The following is a 19,702-nucleotide window of genomic DNA, read 5'->3' on the forward strand; positions in this document are numbered from 1 at the left end:
AGTTCTCAAACTATTGTATTGGTGGACCCCTTTCACACAGCAAGCCTCTTGAGTGTGACGTGACATGCCCTGCCCCCTGTAAATTAAACACACTTGTGTATATATTTAACACCTTTATAAATGCTGGAGGCAAAGTGGGGATTGGGGTGGAGGCTGAGTGCTTGTGACCCCTCATGTAATAACCTCACAGTTATTCCACTGAATAGCAGAGGTGGGGTTGCTGGTATTTTCTGTGCAGGAAATGGTAGTGTCCAACTATATTTTATTAAATGTGGACTATTTCACAGTACAGTGTAAATGAGCCTAAAACTGGTGTTACAATTATTAGCCTTTGCAGGCAGATGGGCCTGTTGTCAGGTAGACCAGTGATTCTCAAAAGTGGGTTGTGACTTTAATGTGGTTGCCAAAGCCAGCATTAGACTTGCTGGAACCCAGGGCTGAAGCTAAAGCTTGAGCTCTACCCTCTCTCCCCTCCCCCTGCCCCATGTAGTAACTTATTATCTGAAAGGGGTCATAATGCAATGAGCTTTAAGAACTCCTGGGTTAGAGTGACTTGCACATTGCAGGCCACGGAATCTCATTATCTTTTCCTGAAATAGACCCATAACTTCTGTCTCAAATCATGATCTAAAGGCTTTTGAGTTACAGAAGGCATAGTGTCTTGTGTCTTTCTGACTACCAGCGGCTAACAAACGGCTTCTATGGGGGAACATGACGCGGTATTTTGTTCACGTTCCTTAAGCCTGTTGTAGGCATATAACGCTTTAAAATAAAGCGCGGTGCTTTCTGTGTTCAAATCGCTCTGCGAGCAATTGATTATCCGTGCTCCAATATCATTCCCTCAGAACTCCCTTTTTCTGCCTTCCCCGCATTCTCCTTTACCCCCAAATCAGCAGCTAGCCCCTCTCACTGCACCAGGAGTTACAGAGAAGGAAAGCGTTTGGCAGAAGCGCCATAAAGAGTCCGTCAGGCGGAGTTAGCGCCCCACCGCCTTCTGATACAAACTGCTGTAAAGGCCAGGCCGAGCCCCCGCTCCGTTAATCGGCTCTTTCTGGCAGCCTGTGTATTAGCTCCGAAGGAGCGCCCCGCGTCTTGTCTTCTCGCCGCTGTTATGCGCCTCAGGCAAGTCCCCATTGGCCGCGGAAGGTGCGACGGCTGGAAGAAAGGCGGAAGGGGCAGGCTGTGCGCCGCTGTTCCTCGTTCTGTGGCGCAGCCTCCTTGTTCCGTCGCTCGCTGTGCGGAGCACTCCGCGCGTCCGCCCAGGTAAGCAGGGAGCCGGCTGGGGGCGCTCGTCCCCGCTGCAGCAGCGCCCGCCTGGGGTGTTCAGCGTGGGCGGGGGGCCCGGCCCCGGGCCTGAGTTCTCCTTCCTTTCTGGTACGCTCTGCGGGGAGAAGTGCTCTGGCGGCCTGTAGCTAACCACGTGCAAGGGGCGGGGCCAACTCACCGCGAGACCTGGGTGATGCTAATGATGGCCCTGTTCGTGCTGGGCCCCGCCACGCCCCTGGGTGACTCTGGGTGTTTCTCTTTCTCTGTCGCCAGAAGGAGAGCCATGGAAGCGTTCCTGTCCCCTAAAGACTCTGCTAGGTTCGTAGCCGAGAGCAGCCAAGACGTGCTCGTTGAAGAGGAGGGAGTGAGGAGAGTTGCAGAGGCTCTGTTCGACAAAGTCTCAGCAAAAGAGTTCAGTTTGGCTGGCTGGAAATCTCTTCACGAACTGAACCCTCAAGCAGTGAGTGATGATGCAGTGAACTGGGTGTTTCTTGCAGATACCCTTAACTTTTCCTTTTGGTCTGAACATGAAGACTGTAAGTGTCTGGTGAAGTACAGAGGCAAGATGTACAGTGGTTACTGGGCTCTTTGTGCTGCAATCAACAGAGCACTTGATGATGGTTAGTGCATAAGTACTGTGAATCGTGGTGGAGCAGCATGGCTGCTGTATGGTTGAGTAGCTTATTTAACTAAAAATCTATATGCCACTTATCATTATGATAGGAGAAGGAGGAAATTCAAGACTGTCTCAGAGTCAGTTTCAAAGTTACTCCTTTATCCTACAAATACATGGAGGTGAGCAGCTTAGTATACATGGGTAGTCCCATCAAGTTCACGTGAGATGAAATAGAAGGGCTCTAATAATACCTATTCTTACAGAAATTAAAGTAAACTATTCAATCATGTATATGCAAAACAATTTCTGTCTTGGGTTATATTTTTTCCTATTAATTATACTTTTGACAATTACGTAGTTATGCATATGTGACTCCTGTTATTTCAGATACATACTTTGTAAAATTAATTTTATATTTTTGTGATTAACAAGTAAACCTTGTCTACACTGAGACTTTTAGGGAATTCTCTTCTGTTAATCTAACACCAGTGCAGCTCTAGCAAGTCTAGAAACCACAGTAATAGAGGCAAAGAGTCCTGTGGCACCTTATAGACAGACACATTGTAGCATAAGCTTTCATGGGTGAATACCCACTTCGTCGGATGTATGTAGTGGAAATTTCCAGAGGCAGGTATAAATATGCAAGCAAGAATCAGGCTAGAAGAGGGCCTCATCCTCCCTGATTGAACTAACCTCCTTATCCCTAGCCTGGTTCTTGCTTGCATATTTATACCTGCCTCTGGGAATTTCCACTACATGCATCCGATGAAGTGGGTATTCACCCTCAAAAGCTTATGCTCCAGTATGTCTGTTAGCCTATAAGGTGCCACAGGACTCTTTGCCACTTTTTACAGATCCAGACTAACACAGCTACTCCTCTGATACTTGACACAGTGCCTGGTGTTGGCTGGTGCTTCCACAGTTGCTATCACTGAAGGAGTGCTAGCCCAATGGTGAAGGTATGGCGAAAAATTCTCCTTGTGGGTCTAGTTAAATGTCATAATGAAGAAACCACAATGAGTGCATACAAATAAGGGGAAAGCTGTAAGAGTATTTTATGTGGATTCAGAATGACTGGTGTAAAAATATGAGTAAGAATCACGTACTGATATTTGCATGGGAATATTATTTAAACCTCAAATCAAGTGTTGAAGACTAGTAGAAATGGGGAAAGACACAGAAGAAAGAGAAGAAATGTACTATGATGACCTGCTGTTGGGAGCTGTTATGTATAGGAGTCTACAGACCTAATAAAGCACTGTCTCCATTTAAAACCAAACTTAACAGTTATCTGAATACTTGATTCATCTTAATTTGTAAACATTACTTTCTAGTGTACAAGTGGAATATAACCACTCCAATCCTCAGTGTATTATTATTTTGCAAATGCGTATATAACATGACATTCTAAAAGGTTTTGTTTTCCTTTTTCTGAAGGAATACCTATTACCAGTGCGGCATATTATGCCACTATGACACTTGAGCAGGTTAGACATGTATTTCGCTCTGACACAGATGTCCCCATGCCTTTGATTGAAGAGAGACATCGTATTCTGAAAGAAACTGGGACAATTCTGCTTGAGAAGTTTGGAGGCTCTTTCGTCACCTGTGTTAAAATGAGTGAGAAAAGTGCTCAGAAACTACTGCGTATAGTAGTCGAGAATTTTCCTTCTTACAGAGATGAGGCTACATTTAAGGTAAGTTAGTTCTGCTGGGGAATTTTGAACTTCAAAAGAGCTCACTTATTACTGAGCGTACCCCAAAACTATTGTTAAGCTGTCCATGAAAACTTTTTTTTTTTTTTTTTTTAAATGACAACAGGTCAAATTTTGTCAGAATTGAGGTCTTGTGAAAACAAGCTTCCATAAAATCAAAGACTAATAGAAATGCTGCCCTGAAATCTTTTTATTTTTGAATTTCAATGGTAACAATTCTTCTGCTGTGTTTGCAATCCAAACATTATAGCATGGTGCTAGTGCTTGAGAACCTGAGAGTGAAATTGACTAATCAATTTTTGCTGATGTTTCTCTCCTGTAAAAAGCAAACAGCATGTAGTGAAAAGCAAATCTGATATTTTAATGGGTTTTTAATAATATTTAATCATTAGTAATAAAGGGAACTTTTTTTTTGTTTCTTTTAAGAAATTAATTTTAAGATGTGGTAAAATTGTGTTTTATCTATACAGCTAACAATAGATAACAAAATTACAAGAATTACTTAAAACTCACTTGCTTAATTAAAGCCTTTGTGCTCCTTGAAACCCAATAGGCCAGGGGTGGCCAACCTGTGGCTCCGGAGCCACGTGCGGCTCTTCAGAAGTTTTATATGTGGCTCCTTATATAGGCATCAACTCCAGGGCTGGAGCTACAGTCGACAACTTTCCAATGTGCCAGGGGGTGGTCACTGCTCAACCCCTGGCTCTGCCACAGGCCCTGTCCCCACTCCACCCCTTCCTACCCCCTCCCCTGAGCCTGCTGTGCTTCCACTCCTTCCCCCTCTTCCCTCCCCCCCCCCCCCCCCCAGCCTCCTGCATGCCACGAAACAGCTGATCAGGAGGGAGGGGGAAGTGCTGATTGGCAGGGCTGCCAGTGGGTGGGAGGCGCTGGAAGGGGGAACTGATGGCGGAGGGCGGGGAGAGCTGCTGATGTATTACTGTGGCTCTTTGGCAATGTAACTAGTAAATTCTGGCTCCTTCTCAAGCTCAGGTTGGCCACCCCTGCAATAGGGACTGCCTTAATTACTTGCACTGATAAATAACTCCTGTACTAGTCAGTGATGCATTCCTTATGGATGATGCACACTTTTCTGAGTAAAAGCACAGTTTATTTTCCTTCTTCACCATTCTTGCTGTTTGTTTTTGTATTGTAGGAGTCACAGGGTTCCCAATCAAATCAGGGTCCCATTGTACCAGGGTCTATATAAACACACAGGAAGAGATGATTCCAGCCCCTGAAAGTTCATATTCTGCTCCCACTAACCCTATTTTTCCTTTTATCTGAGAGTATGTCTATGCTACCAAATTAGGTCGGTTTTATAGAAGGCGATTTTATACAGTTGATTTGTGTATGTGCCCACTAAGCACATTAAGTCAGCGGAGTATGTCCTCAATACCATGGCTAGCATCGACTTACAGAGCAGTGCACTGTGGGTAGCTATCCCACAGTTCCCGCAGTCTCCACTGCCCATTGGAATTCCGGGTTAAGCTCCCAATGCCTGATGGGGCAAAAATATTGTTGAGGGTGGTTTTGGGTACATGTCGTCAGTCGCCTCCTTCCTTCCCTCCATGAAAGCAACGACAGACAATTGTTTCGCGCCGTTTTTCCTGGGTTACCCATGCAGACGCTATACCATGGCAAGCATGCAGCCCGCTCAGCTCACCACTGCTGATGTGAGCATTGTTAACACCTTGTGCATGATCCTTGAGTATGTGCAGAACCGGGCTAAGAGACGCCAGCACGAGGACGATTGTGATGAGGACATGGACACAGATGTTCCTGAAAGCATAGGCTGTGGCAGTTGGGACATCATGGTGGCAGTGGGGCTGGTTGATACGTGGAATGCCGATTCTGGGCCCAGCAAACAAGCACAGATTGGTGAGACCACATAGTGTTGCAGGTATGGGATGATTCACAGTGCCTGCAAAACTTCCGCATGCATAAGGCCACTCTCCTTGAACTTTGTGAGTTGCTTTTCCCCACCCTGAAGTGCAGAAATGCCAAGATGAGAGCTGCCCTGACAGTTGAGAACCGAGTGGTGATAGCCCTGTGGAAGCTTGCAATGCTGGACTGCTACCGGTCAGTCGGGAATCAATTTGGAATGGGCAAGTCTACTGTGGGGACTGCTGTGATCCAAGTAGCCAGTGCGATCACTGATGTTCTGCTATCAAGGGTAGTGACTCTAGGAAATGTGCAGGTCATACTGAATGGCTTTGCTGCAATGGGGTTCCCTAACTGTGGTGGGGCGATAAATGGAACACATATCCCTATCTTGGCACCGGACCACCTTGCCAACCAGTACGTAAATCTCAAGGGGTACTTCTCAATGGTGCTGCAAGCACTGGTGGGTCACAAGGGACATTTCACCGACATCAACGTGGGATGGCCGGGAAAGGTGCAAGACGCTCGCATCTTGAGGAACTCTGGGCTGTTCGAGCAGTTGCAAGAAGGATCTTACTTCCCAGACCAGAAAATTACCATTGGGAATGTTGAAATGCCAACAGTTATCCTTGGGGACCCAGCCTACCCCTTGCTCCCATGGTTCGTGAAGCCGTACACAGACAGCCTGGACGGTAGTAAGGAGCAGCTCAACTATAGACTGAGCAAGTGCAGAATGGTGGTAGAATGTGCCTTTGGACGTTTAAAAGCTCATTGGTGCTGTTTGCTGACTAGGTCAGACCTCAGCGCAACCAACATTCCCGTTGTTATTGCTGTGTGCTCCATAATATCTGTGAGAGTAAGGGGGAGACATTTATGGCGGGGTGGGAGGTTGAGGCAAATCGCCTGGCATCCGATTTTTGAGCAGCCAGACACCAGAACGATTAGAAGAGCACAGCTAGGCACGTTGCACATCAGAGAGGCTTTGAAAACCAGTTTCATGACTGGCCAGGCTACGGTGTGACAGTTTTGTTTTTCTCCTTGCTGCAAACCTGCCCCCTTTGTTGATTTTAAGTCCCTGTAAGCCAACCCCTGACTCCTTCGATCACAGCTGGCAAAGGAAATGAAGTAACTATTATTTTGAAACCATGCATTCTTTATTAATTTAAAAAAAAAAAAGGGAGATAACTGACAAGGTAGCCCGGGTGGGGTGCGGGAGGAGGGAAAGACAAGACCACATGGCTTATTGTAGCCACAACACTACAAATCAAAACTGTTTTGTTTGAATGACAGTCTTTTGTTGCTTGGGCCATCCTCTGGAGTGGAGTGGCTGGGTGCCTGGAGCTCCGCCGCCGCCCCCTCTCCCCCCTCCCATGTTCTTGGTCATCTGGGTGAGAAGGGTATGGAACTTGGTGAGGAGGGCAGGCAGTTATACAGTGGATGCAGCGGGGGGCTGTGCTCTTGGTGGCTTTCCTGCAGCTCCAACAGACATTTCATCATGTCCGTTTGCTTCCCCCATTAGCCTCAGCATTGCCTCCTGCCTCTGTTCTTTGTGCTCACTTAATGCTTTCCTGGCCTCTGCCACTGATTGCCTCCATGCATTAAGCTGTGCCCTATCGGTGCGGGAGGACTGCATGAGCTCGGAAAACATGTCAGCGCGAGTTCGGTTTTTTTCGCCTTCTAATCTGCGATAACCTCAGGGACGGAGATGATAGGGGGATCATTTCTGAGAACAAAAGGGAGACTTTCACATGAATGAAGCGATTCACAGCAGACAGCATATGTGCTTTAGGTACAAGGTCACGTTTTGCCTTTTGTATTAAGCACCTGCCGGTACGGTGACACATCACAAATGGCCGGGCAACAGAATTCAGTTTCCAGGCAGCCATGGTAAGCCTTTTGGTACGTGGGGTTGGCTTCTTACACCTTCATAACATGTGGGAATGGTTTCAAACTGCAGCGCCATCCTTTCCCATAGCAAGCAATGCTGGTTGGGCTACACATTTAGAAGAAGGGTCTGCGGTTTTTGGGTGGATGTGCAGCACACAACTCCTCCCACCCCGCTGCATCATTTATTCTCTGGGATGATCCCTTCACCCCTCCCCTGCCACTATTCTCTGGGATGATTCCTTCTAGCCAAGCACAAACAACCCAGCATGAAAAGTGTCCTTTTACTGTTCCCTTACAAAAATTCCCCTATTTCAGCCAGGTGGCCATGAATGATATCACTCTCCTGAGGCTACTACAGAAAGATAAAGACGGAATGTTGCTTGAATGCGACCAAAACCCAGGACCATTCACTGCCATGCTTTGTGCTGCAATGATTCCAGACTACTTGCTACTGTCTTGGCGTGGTAAAGTGTCCTACCATGCAGGACAAAATAAGAGAGCCCTCCCCAGAAATCTTCTGCAAAGACTTTCAGCGTACCTCCAGGAGAGCTTCATGGAGATGTCCCTGGAGGATTCCCGCTCCACCCCCAGATACGTTAACAGACTTTTCCAGTAGCTGTACTGGCTGCAAATGCATCCCATTTGCCTTGAAGAATTGAAACATTAAACACTATTTCTTTTAAACCCTGTACTGTAGTTACAAATGTGCACTCTCGCCAGAGGTGCCTTCTCCAGCTTCAGGGTCGGGGATCCTGCCTTGGGAGGGTATTGGCTCCAGGGTGATGAAAAGGTCCTGGCTGCCGGGGAGAACGGATTCACCACTTGCCTGCTGAGCATTCTCCTCATCCACAAAATCCTCCTCCTTGTTGCATGAGACTCCCCTCTTTCAGGTGTCCACGGACAGTGATGGGGTAGTGGTAGGGTCCCCCCACCTAGAATGCCATGCAGCTGATCATAGAAGTGGCATGTATGGGGCTCTGACCTGGAGTGACCGTTTGCCTCCTTTGTCTTTTGGTAGGCTTGCCTAAGCTCCTTGACTTCCACGTGGCACTGCTGCGTGTCCCTGTGCGATTTTGGCATATATATTATCATTTCTTCTTTTTGATCGGAGTTCGGCCTGCACAGATTCTTCTCCCCATACAGAAGTCAGATCCAGTGTCTCCCTTTCAGTCCATGCTGGAGCTTGTTTGCGATTCTGGGGGGACTGCATGATTACGTGCTGCTGAGCTCACCACGCTGACCAAACAGGAAATGAAATTCAAAAATTTCCTGGGGCTTTTCCTGTGTACCTGGCTAGTGCATTGGAGTTCAAAGCACTGTCCAGAGTGGTCACATTGGAGCACTCTGGGGTAGCTCTCGGAGGCCAATACCATCGAATTGCGTCTGCACTTCGACCCAGCAAGGTCGATTTTAGCGCTACTCCCCTTTGTTGGGGAAGAGTACAGAAGTCGATTTTAAGAGCCCTTTAGGTCGACGGAACGGGGTTGGTTGTGTAGATGCATTCATTTTAAAATTGACCTAACATGGCTAAATTCGACCTAACCCCATAGTGTAGACCAGGGCTGAGACTCCAGGGTTTTTTTTCTTCCCTTTCTCCCCATTTTTTAAGGATTTCAACAGCCACTGAAGAAATTTTTATTTTAATGGAGTATAACAATTGACCCCAGCTGGGGATCTGCCCCTTGACTCCTGTTGATTTCAGTGGGTGTTGCATAGATGAATATAAAATAGAGTTGACCCATAATGTTATACTTCTGCTCAGTAGCTCATCTCTACAGGGATGGAGCAGAATGAAACACAGTCTCATAAAAGGAAAGGGCTGCTGTACAGGAAATTGGGTCTGGTCAATTTTGTTCATTTGTTGGCATCTCCTGTCTATACTGGAGCTTGGTCTGTGCTAGCATGTTCTGTCCCAGGTGTCAGAGCAGGTGAGCTGCACTGTGTTTAGTCCTGTCTATACTAGTACTCGGCTTGAACACCACATGTGAAGACCTGTATGAGCATTTGTGATAATAGGTGCAGTCTTTTCAAGATACCTTTTTTTGATCACCTTAACTGGAACGTAAAGCATATGGACAACATACAAAGAGGAAGCAGGCCAATAAAGTGCAGAATGGTATTTTATAACTGATTTTTTTTTTTTTCTCTAGCTGGCTTTCAGTAAGTGATGTTTTATTTCTTTTTGTGGCTTCCTACTGAGAAATGAGATGTCTTCTGTATGGGAAACAGTTGAGATGAGTTTGAATGATTATTTATGCAGGGTATTACCATGATATTAATTTAATCATAAGTTTCTGTATTAAATCCAAAACCAGATGGTATTTATACAGGTGCTCTAAATATGTCTTAAAAACCCAAATAATAAGCAATTTACTACATCCAAACAGTAACAAAACATTTTATAAGCATTTGATCAAGATACTGATGTAAGCAGAGTCAGGATGAGCTCCACCCTGACATCTGGTGGTGAGGTGTGGCAACTTGTGGAAAAGAACTTCAGGGGCTGATCTCATTTGCATAGGCACACCCACCCCGCCTAGCACGAGCCCATAGCTGCCCAAATGGTCACTTTGGCTGCTGTGGGATCTCCAGTGTCTCTGTTATTGGGGCAGGAAGAATAAATTATTACCCTGATTATGGGAACTGTGCTTGGAACTGTACTGGGCCTTTTGTTATGATGGAGGGACTCGCCATCAGCTAAGTAGCACTCACTAGGCCAGGGACATGGGTTCCAAAACTCTGTGAATTGAGAGAGGCTGTGGACAGGTATTTATACTTGGTGGCATGGGCCTCCTGGTGAGGGCCTTACACGCTAATTGCACTTCCTCCTCTCTCCACTGTGGAGTATCAGAGCTAATGTTGATTCTATTAGGAGTCTAGTTACAGGCTGCTGAGCTGAATTCACTCTGGGCTAATGGTGCACCAGCACTGAGGCTCCCCTACTACAAGCTGAAATCACAAAAGAGCTAAAAACTGACTAAGAGCTGAAATCACTGAGTGTTGTGTTAAGTAGTGGGGGAACCTGAAGATATATCGTGGAGCAGTTTGTGGGACAGCTGGAGCGGCTTGTGGACCAGCTGGTGGAGCAGTTCATGGGACGGCAGGAGCTGTTTGTGGGACACCGAGCAGAGCAGTTTGTGGACCGGCTGGTGGAGCAGTTTGTGGGACGCCGAGCCGAGCGGAGCAGTTCATGGACCAGCTGGTGGAGTAGTTCATGGGATGATGGGAGCTGCTTGTGGGACGCAGAGCAGTTTGTGGACTGGCTGGCGGAGCGGAGCCCTATGGAGCTGTGGCACAGTCAGCTTCAGATCATGTAAGGTGCCCCTTCCCCCCCCATTTCCACCCAGGTTGGGAGGTAAAACTCTGCAGATAAACTTTCGAACTCTGGGGCTGCCCTGACCAGGGACAGAGACTTTTGGGCCTTTGGGTGATTTTGGGTTGCTGGACTCAAGAACCCAAGGGAAAGGACACGTGCCAATTTGCTTGGGGTGGGTTTTTGCTCATGGGTTGTGTTATGAATCCTGTTGGTGGTGGTTCCCCAACATAATGCCACATTGTTTCTCTCTGTTATGAAAAGGCTTTTTTTGCTACACTCAGACTCCATGCTTGGGAGAGGGGAAGTATTGCCTCTTGGAGGCGCCCAGTAGGGGTGGTATATATTTGTCCCAGGTCACTGGGGGGGGCTCGAGCCGGTTTGGCATTGTGTTATTGGAATGGAACCCCTAGATACTGAACCCGGCCCTTGTTGCTGCCAACTCTGATGGGCAGAAGGGTTACACTTACAAACGGGCTATTGGTTAGCTCTAGCACGGTCAGACTGGTATTAGCAATGAATGCTTTAAGAGTTTCCCTTTTTTATACCTTTTTAACAAATAAGTGATGTCATTGCCAATTATTGGACCTTTGCTAAGGCCAGATGGAGTTTCTTTTATAGCCAATTATTTACTGCACCTGGTACCCAGTTAACTATGTTTTATTTCTGTTATTTAGCCTGAATCTTAAATAAGATAACACTGGTATTTGAAGGGTCACTATTTCTTCTACATTTACATCAGCCATACAAAGAAGAGCAACAACTCTGTCTTTTTTTACATTTAGATGATTAAGCCAGATAATTGCATCTGGACTAGCAGAGTGTATTGCTGTGATGCCTCCTTTTGTATTTGTGAATTGGGCATTGAGTTGTGGTCTGTTCTGGGTGACCCCAGTTGCACGGTGGAGAGTCTTTAATTTTCCATTTGTACAGCAAGTATCTGCATCTGCCATGATTTGTGCGGATGTGTTTTGAATTTCCCATGAGCTTCGTGGAAGATCAAAACCAGGGATCTTCTGCATTGGATCTTTCACAGGCCATTTATTTGTGACTTTTTTTATGAATTCCTTTCTGCTTTCCAAGCATCATCAGGGTTGAAGTCACATTTGTTGAAGCTTAAATGCGTGGGTCCAAAAGTGCTTACATGACCTCAAGCGGTGGTGAGGGACAGTGTTAAGGTCCTGGTGAATGGAAAGACTTCATTTTCCGCGGTCCTCTGGAATTCCCAAAGTGTTGTGGCATTGCTTCCCCATCCATTTGCTGCAACATGCAACAGTACTGGCAGCCAAGGTGTTGGGGTTCACTTGAGGTTTGCAGTGATGCACCACATTGCAGTGTTCAGTTGGACAGCAACAAGTTGAATATCGCTACTTCTGGTCCATACCAGCACACAATACTCCGCTACAGAGTACACAAGGACTGTTGTCCCTAGCACTGATGGTGATGCTCGCCCACTTGTACTTGCCAGTTTCTGGACCAGGTTGACCCTTGTCTTTGTCTTGGCAATTACCTTCTTCAGATGGTTACGGAAGGTTAGTGTGTGATCCAGCTTCACTCCGAGATAAGCCAGAATGGGGTCATGACATAGTGTTGCTGCACAAGAGTTACTACACGTTTCACAACAACTCTTCTTTCTCATGGTCTTATTCTTTTTGTTCATTTGTGTTGGATCTGTTGCTAATATCCCAACTCAATTTAAAATCATAGTTCATCCAAATCTAATGTGGGCCTATATTCTACAAGAGGTCCACCCTAACTGGTTTCTGAACTTACTGTGCTGTTCACTTTAAACAGTTCAAAGCATATTCTTTCTCCTTCCCTCAGATATATTTCTGATTAAAGGATAAACACTTTACTGGAAAGTGATCAGCAGAATATGCTTCTTATCTGTGTAATGACAAAATAGGTTTATGTAACCTTCACAAGAGTCTGAATGCTTAATGAGTCTTGCATTATAAATAGCAGCTGCAAACAAACTGCAGAATGAAAATCAGTCACAAACACTGCCATTGCACCATAAACATTTACACGATCAAAGGCTTTGCATTAGTGCAATAAACTGTCTTTTTTTTTTTTTTTTTGGCCAGGCAGCTCTGAAGGTGGATGAAACACTGCTGCCCAAATTTATACCCTGCTTGTAACAAAATCAGTGCTACCAGTTGAGAGACAGTCCTAGTTTTCACATTATCAACATTGTTTCCATGGCAGAAGACTGAGGTGTCACAAGGCAGGACCATGACTGTGATACAGGATCAGGAAGTAGCAGAGAATGAAGTTGGGTGGGGGAGGAATCTGAAAGCAAATCAAATTTCCCTAATAACACTTAAGAACAAATATGTAATGTGTATTAGTGTCTCACGTTTGTATTAAAAAGTATAACTAAAATAGACTTCAGCTTTACTCAGTCATGCTCTGATTTTCTAGGGGAATTTTTAAAACTAAGACAATATGTCCCCAATTCGATGGGCACAAGTTTCACAAAATGTACTACATACAAGACACTTTGTTGCTAAAATTACAGACATCAGACTCCCTATTGTCCTTATGTTCTTAAAGGCAAACTACAAACCAAAAAAGTATGTCCTTTTTTTGGTTTTGTTTGTGCCCTTAACAATATTAATAGACTGCCCTCCCTTTCTTCCACCCCCCGGCCCAAAAAAACAAACAAAAAAACAGTTGCTGTTATAGACCACAATTAAGCAAGAACTTAAGTGCTTTGCTGAACTGGGAGCCAGATCCATATTACTTGTGAATCACTGTTGTACTCAAAATCATTGCTGTATTTGAAATGTGTCCCAGATTTTTGAGATTCACACTGGAGGAGTCTCATGCCTGCCAGTTAAACCATGGAATCCTTTCAAAGCAGTGACCCATGAATGATGCATATACGTATCCCTCGCGTCCAACATTCTGGAACTGTAAAATCCTCACTCCCTAACAATCCACCTTTTCTCTGATTTGGTGCTATAAGCATTATCATATCTTAAATGCTCAATACACTGTTTTGTTAGAAGCAACTAGCATTGGTAACATGGTACTTAAGGCCTCTGTCTGACTCAAGATTAGAACTGTTGGTAGGTCAGAATTAGTAAGGGTTCTGATGGTTCCAGCTGTTTTTCCTCTTTTCATTGGGGAGTAGGGATTACCATCCAATCCCTCAATGGACTTCCACTGCCAAAACTGATAGTTGGCCCAACTTCCCTCTGAAACAGTCTGAGAAAGCAGTTCAAATGGTAACACTATTTCCCTAAAGATATATGCTTCTTCCGAGACTAACTGCCACCAACCACCCTAGTTAATTCTGCTCTGTCCAGCCGACAAGTTATGAAGACTTAGAGGGAGATGGGGTCACTGTGGTAGCATTTTGGGAAGGATAAAAGTGCATGCATGCCAGGGCATGAAAACTACTATCACAGTCTAGCTGTGCTTTAATTTCTTTCTTTTGAAAAGAGAAGTGCTAGAAATTGTTGTTTATATACAAAGTATTATTTCCTTACATAGAACCTTACATATACTTTGAGTAGCATTTAAGTGAAACACGATAACATTCTAAGATGAGTATTTCTTTAAAAATGGAGGGGGGGCAGCCATGCAGGATGAGTGGAGGATGGAGAGAGAGAACTAAAAAAAAGCACACAAGTGTTGTGCAGTGAAACAGACTTGGCACTACTGATCTCTTGGTCCTTTTGGAGTTGGGCACAGAGAAGCGAAAAATATGCTCTATTCGCTGGAGTAATTTAAAGCCCTTTTTTAGAAAAAGAATAATTTTCTTGCTGTCCATTGTGAATTGTGACAATTTGAGGGGAGGGGAAGTGGAAGAAAAGTATTCAGAAATGTAATAAAAGTCCCATCTTATTTGCTAGTATTCTATAGTAGTCACTTCAACAAACAAACCCTATTCTGCCATAGCTGTATTTTAATCAGATCTAGTTTTATTTTATAATAAAAATATTTATAGTTATAAGAGCTATGGCCCCAATCCTACAAAGGCTTATTATGCACATTTTTAACTTTACACTTTGAAGTCAATGAGACTGCACACAGTGCATTAAAGGAAGCCTGTGCGTAAGTCTTTGGAGGATTGAGGCCTAATACAAAAGTATTTTTACAATTACTGAAATGAGTTTTTCCTCTCTACCGCTGTGTAATTGGCGAGTTGTATGGAATGAATATTAAGTGTTACCTTCACTAGACTATTGTTTGATCAGTATTAGAGGCAAACTGTTGAACTCGATGTACCAATGGTCTGATCCAGTAAGATGCTCCCTATGTTCCTTTCCTCCGGATAAAGTCTTGGGTGAACTCTAGGGCCTCTGAAAGAAACTTTGTATTAACTGGGCTTCAAGGAGTGTAACTTATGGACAATAAACTATTGTCCCTCAATAACCTGATATTACAGTAATTCCCATGGACAATAAACCAGTATTATTCAGGTTTCAGAGTAGCAGCCGTGTTGGTCTGTATCCGCAAAAAGAAAAGGAGTACTTGTGGCACCTTAGAGACTAACACATTTATTAGAGCGTAAGCTGTCGTGAGCTACAGCTCACTTCATCGGATGCATCAAATGCTGTTAGCTCACGACAGCTTATGCTCAAATGAATTTGTTAGTCTCTAAGGTGCCACAAGTACTCCTTCTCTTTTTGCAATATTATTCAATAACCTGATATCACAGTATATGAGTTCCACTTCAGTAAGTTCAGGTGTATTTCTTGTTTAAGGAGTTTTTGCATATAAAATTTGCATTTGGTTTTACGTTTTTATTGGAATGTATAGGAGGATACTATATTCTGTTTAACTAGCTATCCTTAGTTGAGTAAGCATAATAATCGTTTCCTTTAACAAAATGAAGTCTCTGAATACCTACGTCTCTCAGGTGCCTAAACAGTTGTATTCTTGTTTTCTGTCAGGGTAAAAAGGTGTCTTTTTATAAACGGGCACAAATACTAGTGGCTGATACCTGGAGCTCATTGGAAGGGAAAGGAGATGGCTGCTTCAGTGACATTTCTAGTCTGACTATATTTGCTGACTACAGGATCCCTCAAGTCCTTGTTCACCTGGGAGCAATGAGATATTCTGATGAATTGATGAGGAAACTTCGTGAAGGTTTGCAACTCCTTTATTGCATCAAGTGTGTTTGTGGTTCATCAGCGTTTATGAATATTAATTTTGAAGCATAGAGATGATTAGCATCTATGAAAGAGGTGTATATGAGTTTTTTTCCTTTTGGTATGCAGAGTTATCCTCCAATGATGAGGGGAGAGTGGGAAAGTACATTCTCTAAAGATCTGGGATGAGAAGACTGCCCCCGTCATCCTTTTCATCTTATATAAATATTAAACTGTAAATTTATTTGGATTAAACACTACTAAGTCTGGATTTAAAAGGATGTGTACCAGTTGAACACTGAGCATCTGTAGGGCTGGTGCCATTTTCAACAAGGTTATAGCTGCCACTCCAATTTGTGGCTTAGAGCAGTGCTTCTCAAGTTATCTGATGTCGGGGACCGGCAATTTTTTTTTTCCAATGTGCGCGCAGACTGGCACTGGTCCGCAGACCGGCACTTTGAGTAGCACTGGCTTAGAGTATGTCTACATTGCAGTTAGACACCTGCAGTTGGCCCATGCCAGCTGACTGACTCACATGGCTTGGGCTAAGAAGCTGTTAAATTGTGGTGTAGACATTCAAGCTCAGGTTGGAGCTCCAGCCCAAGCTTGAATGTCTATACTGTAATTAAACAGCCTCTTAGCCCAAGCTCCGTGAGTCGAAGTCAGCTGGCATGCGCCAGCCACAGATTTTTAATTCTAATGTAAACATACTTAGTGAGTCCGTTCCTGAACCTGAAAAAAACAAAAGGGTGGGGACAGTCGTTGACCTTGACCTGCTAACAGCTACTCTGTGTGTGTGTGTGTGTGTGTGTGTGTGAAAAGAACAGTAATATAGAAACATAAAGGTATTTTGTTAGTTATTATGTAAACCTATCAATGTAAAGTGAAATTCTGAAGACCATATAAGCAAATTCTCTCTGGAGTCATAGTAAAGGCATAGCTATTGTAGTCATTAGAATAAATGGGTCCCTTCACATCTGGCAGTCCTTTAGTCATGTCCACTGACAGCTGCTTCTATTCTAATCTGTAATGTGTTTTGTCAGTACATGATAGCACACTTTCATATCCAGCAAATACAGCTTCCTTATTGTGTTTTTATTTATTTTATTTATTGAGTCTGTGGTCTTCTAGTGCTGGGTGATATTCAGATTCTGTTGCTATACCATGGTGGATACATAATTGTCAATCTCTTGTCAGAAAAAGATAAAGACTGGAATCGCAAGAACAGGAATAAGGTGTATTCATAAATGTATGCAGCTTGCATAGCACCTGCCTGCAGCATTCCTGACTTTGAATAGTGCTGTAGTATTTGGATTGGCTTGTATATCAACCCTTCCCTCATCCGTGGCCACTTAGTGCTGTATTTTAGAAAAAACTACAATATATAGGACATCCCAATAGATGGGAGTTTAACAATGCAGCAACTCATAAATATACACAGAAAAACAAAACGAAATCCCTAGAAAATGCACAGGCTGAATTTTCTTGATTTTTAGTGCAGTATATTAAATCTGAAACTCTGGTTTATATTTAACTATATGTAGCTTAAAGAGAAAGTGTATACCATTCTGTGACTCCTGTCTTCTGTTCCACTGAACATTAATTGAAGTGCTCTCTACTCTGTTCTACAGGAGTAATGTTCCATTCTGGAGATCAACAAGAAGTGGAGATCCGAGGTTGTTCTATTTGGTGTTGTGGATTGATTTGTGATCACCTGCTGGAACTTTATAAGAGGAAAGGACAAAACATGAGTGAAAGAATCAATGCAGTTCTTCTTGATTATTATCTATGGGACTATGCCCGGGATCACAGAGAAGATATGAAAGAGATTCCAATTCATCGTGTACGTTGCATATACTACTAACACCAATTTTATAGATCTCTCACTAAAGCATCCTGCAGATTTGTCACTTAATTTGTAGCTTTTTATATACTGATTTGAAGCATTCAGGAGAAAGTTAAATACCTGTTCTCTGATAATATTAACACTTTGTCCATCACTGCAGTTGTGTAGTAGTACTCCATAGAGATCACATTCAGGGAAGGCCTATTTTTTGTATTCAGTAAATAATTGTGCTTGAAATAAAACCGAGAGATCTGGATTTATATAATCAAACTTTATTAAAGTTGAATCAGCGGTGTATTAACGCCTAGGCTGACAAGGCCTAGGCCTAAGGGCCACAAATTTGCAGGGGCAGCAAATTTATAATAGCAGACACTGCTTCCCCTGGTGCTGGTTCGTGCCCTCCGCCCTGGCCCAGCCCCGCCTCCTCTCCTGAGCATGTGCCGTGTTCCCTCCCCACCCCACCTTCATGAAGCTGTTTTGCGCACAAGCACTGGCAGGGAGAAGCAGGACCCAGCGGCACGCTCAGGGGAGGAGGCGGAGGTGAGCTGTGGCGGGGGGGCTGGGAGCTGCTTGCGGGGGAGGGTGGCAATTATTTCAAGGCTTGGGGGCGGCAAAATCATTAATCCGCCATTGAGTTGAATCACTTGATTCAGTAAATATTCAATTATCAAATTTGTGTTGTAAATTTTAAACATCACTGCATTTTCATAGGCACACAGGGCTGGAAGAGATGTTGAGAGGTCATCAAGTCCAGCCCCCTGCACTCAGGCAGGACCAGGTAAACCTAGACCAGTCCTGACAGGAGTTTGTCCAACCTGTTCTTAATAAGCTCCAATGATGGAAATTCTGCAACCTTCCTTGGAAGCCTGCTACAGAGCTTAATTATCCTTATACATAGAAAGCTTTTCCTAAATCTCCCTTGCTTCAATTTTAGACCATTGCTTCTTATCCAACCTTCAACTCACATGGAGAACAATTAATCAGCATCCTCTTTATAACAGCCCTTAACATATTTGAAGACTTCATCTGGTTCTCCCTCAGCCGCCTTTTCTCAAGACTAAACATGCCCAGATTTTTTAACCTTTCCTCATAGGGCATACTCCCCTGTATTTACACCCCGCACCCTACTGTAATATTTCTACAAAGTGTGCCTTGTAAGGTATCATTTGAAAACTCATAATTTGCTGGTTAGTATTGGCCTGGTAAGATGTGTGGGAGTATTGATGTGAAGTTATAAGATTCCCCCCTGTTGTGGTGTTAACACATGCCCCAAACCCCACAGCCCTGCCCAAACAGATGTTGGCAAACTTTCTTGACTTATGCAGTTGTGATACACTATAACCACTGGATTCTTTTCAGCAGTACTACTGCTTAGCGAATTATTTCCTATTTTGTAGTTGTGCATTTGATTTTTTTATTTTTCCTTCTTAAGGGTAGTATTTTGCACTTTTATCTTTATTGAATTACATCTTGTTGATTTCAAACCAGTTCTTTAATTTGTCAAGGTCATTTTGAATTCTAATCCCGTTCTCTAAGGTACTTGTAACCCCTCCAACCTTGTCATCTGCAGATTTTGTAAGCATACTATCCACCCCATTATCCAAGTTTACTATTCAGTATTTTCATCAATACAGGACCCCTGTAATATCCCACTACGTATACCTTCCCAGCTCAACAGTGAACCATTGATAATTATTCTTTGAGTACAGTCTTGCAACCAGTGGTGCACTCACTTTATAGTAATTTAATCTAGATCGCATTTTCCTAGTTTACTTGCTTATGAGAATGTCATGTGACTGCATCAAAAGTTTTACTTAAATCAAGATACATCAGGTCTACTTCTCCTATGCCTCCACTCCCCCATGCATCTAAAGAATTGGGTTTTTTACCCCTGAAAGCTTGTGCCCAAATAAATCTATTAGTCTTTAAGGTGCCACTGGACTCCTTGTTTTTGTGGATACAGACTAACATAGCTACACCTCTGATACTCTGTGTCTGTTTTCTTTTGGCCATAAGATGGCTCTTTTGTAATTTGTGTGTCTTCTGCAGCACTGAGAACATTGGTTAATTAAT

General features: G+C 43.8%; 1 protein-coding gene across 4 annotated transcripts; it reads left to right on the top strand.

Moving 5' to 3' along the window:
• Nucleotides 1-1,144: 1,144 nt before the first annotated feature.
• QNG1 (Q-nucleotide N-glycosylase 1) lies at nucleotides 1,145-17,871 on the top strand. 4 transcript variants are annotated; one of them, XM_073345054.1, is made up of 5 exons: nucleotides 1,145-1,263; nucleotides 1,540-1,886; nucleotides 3,320-3,579; nucleotides 15,586-15,781; nucleotides 17,415-17,871. In XM_073345054.1, exons 2-5 carry the CDS (start codon nucleotides 1,550-1,552, stop codon nucleotides 17,645-17,647), a joined length of 1,026 nt encoding a protein of 341 aa, XP_073201155.1. In that variant the 5' UTR covers nucleotides 1,145-1,263; nucleotides 1,540-1,549; the 3' UTR covers nucleotides 17,648-17,871. The 4 variants fall into 4 exon arrangements, with proteins under 4 accessions (XP_073201155.1, XP_073201157.1, XP_073201156.1 ...); XM_073345056.1 differs by lacking the exon at nucleotides 1,145-1,263 and adding an exon at nucleotides 1,356-1,374; XM_073345055.1 differs by lacking the exon at nucleotides 1,145-1,263 and having other exon boundaries at nucleotides 1,395-1,886.
• The last annotated feature ends 1,831 nt before the right edge of the window (nucleotides 17,872-19,702 follow it).

Source organism: Lepidochelys kempii, chromosome 5 (assembly GCF_965140265.1).
Source record: "Lepidochelys kempii isolate rLepKem1 chromosome 5, rLepKem1.hap2, whole genome shotgun sequence".
In the NCBI taxonomy this organism is placed as follows: Eukaryota; Metazoa; Chordata; order Testudines; family Cheloniidae; genus Lepidochelys; species Lepidochelys kempii.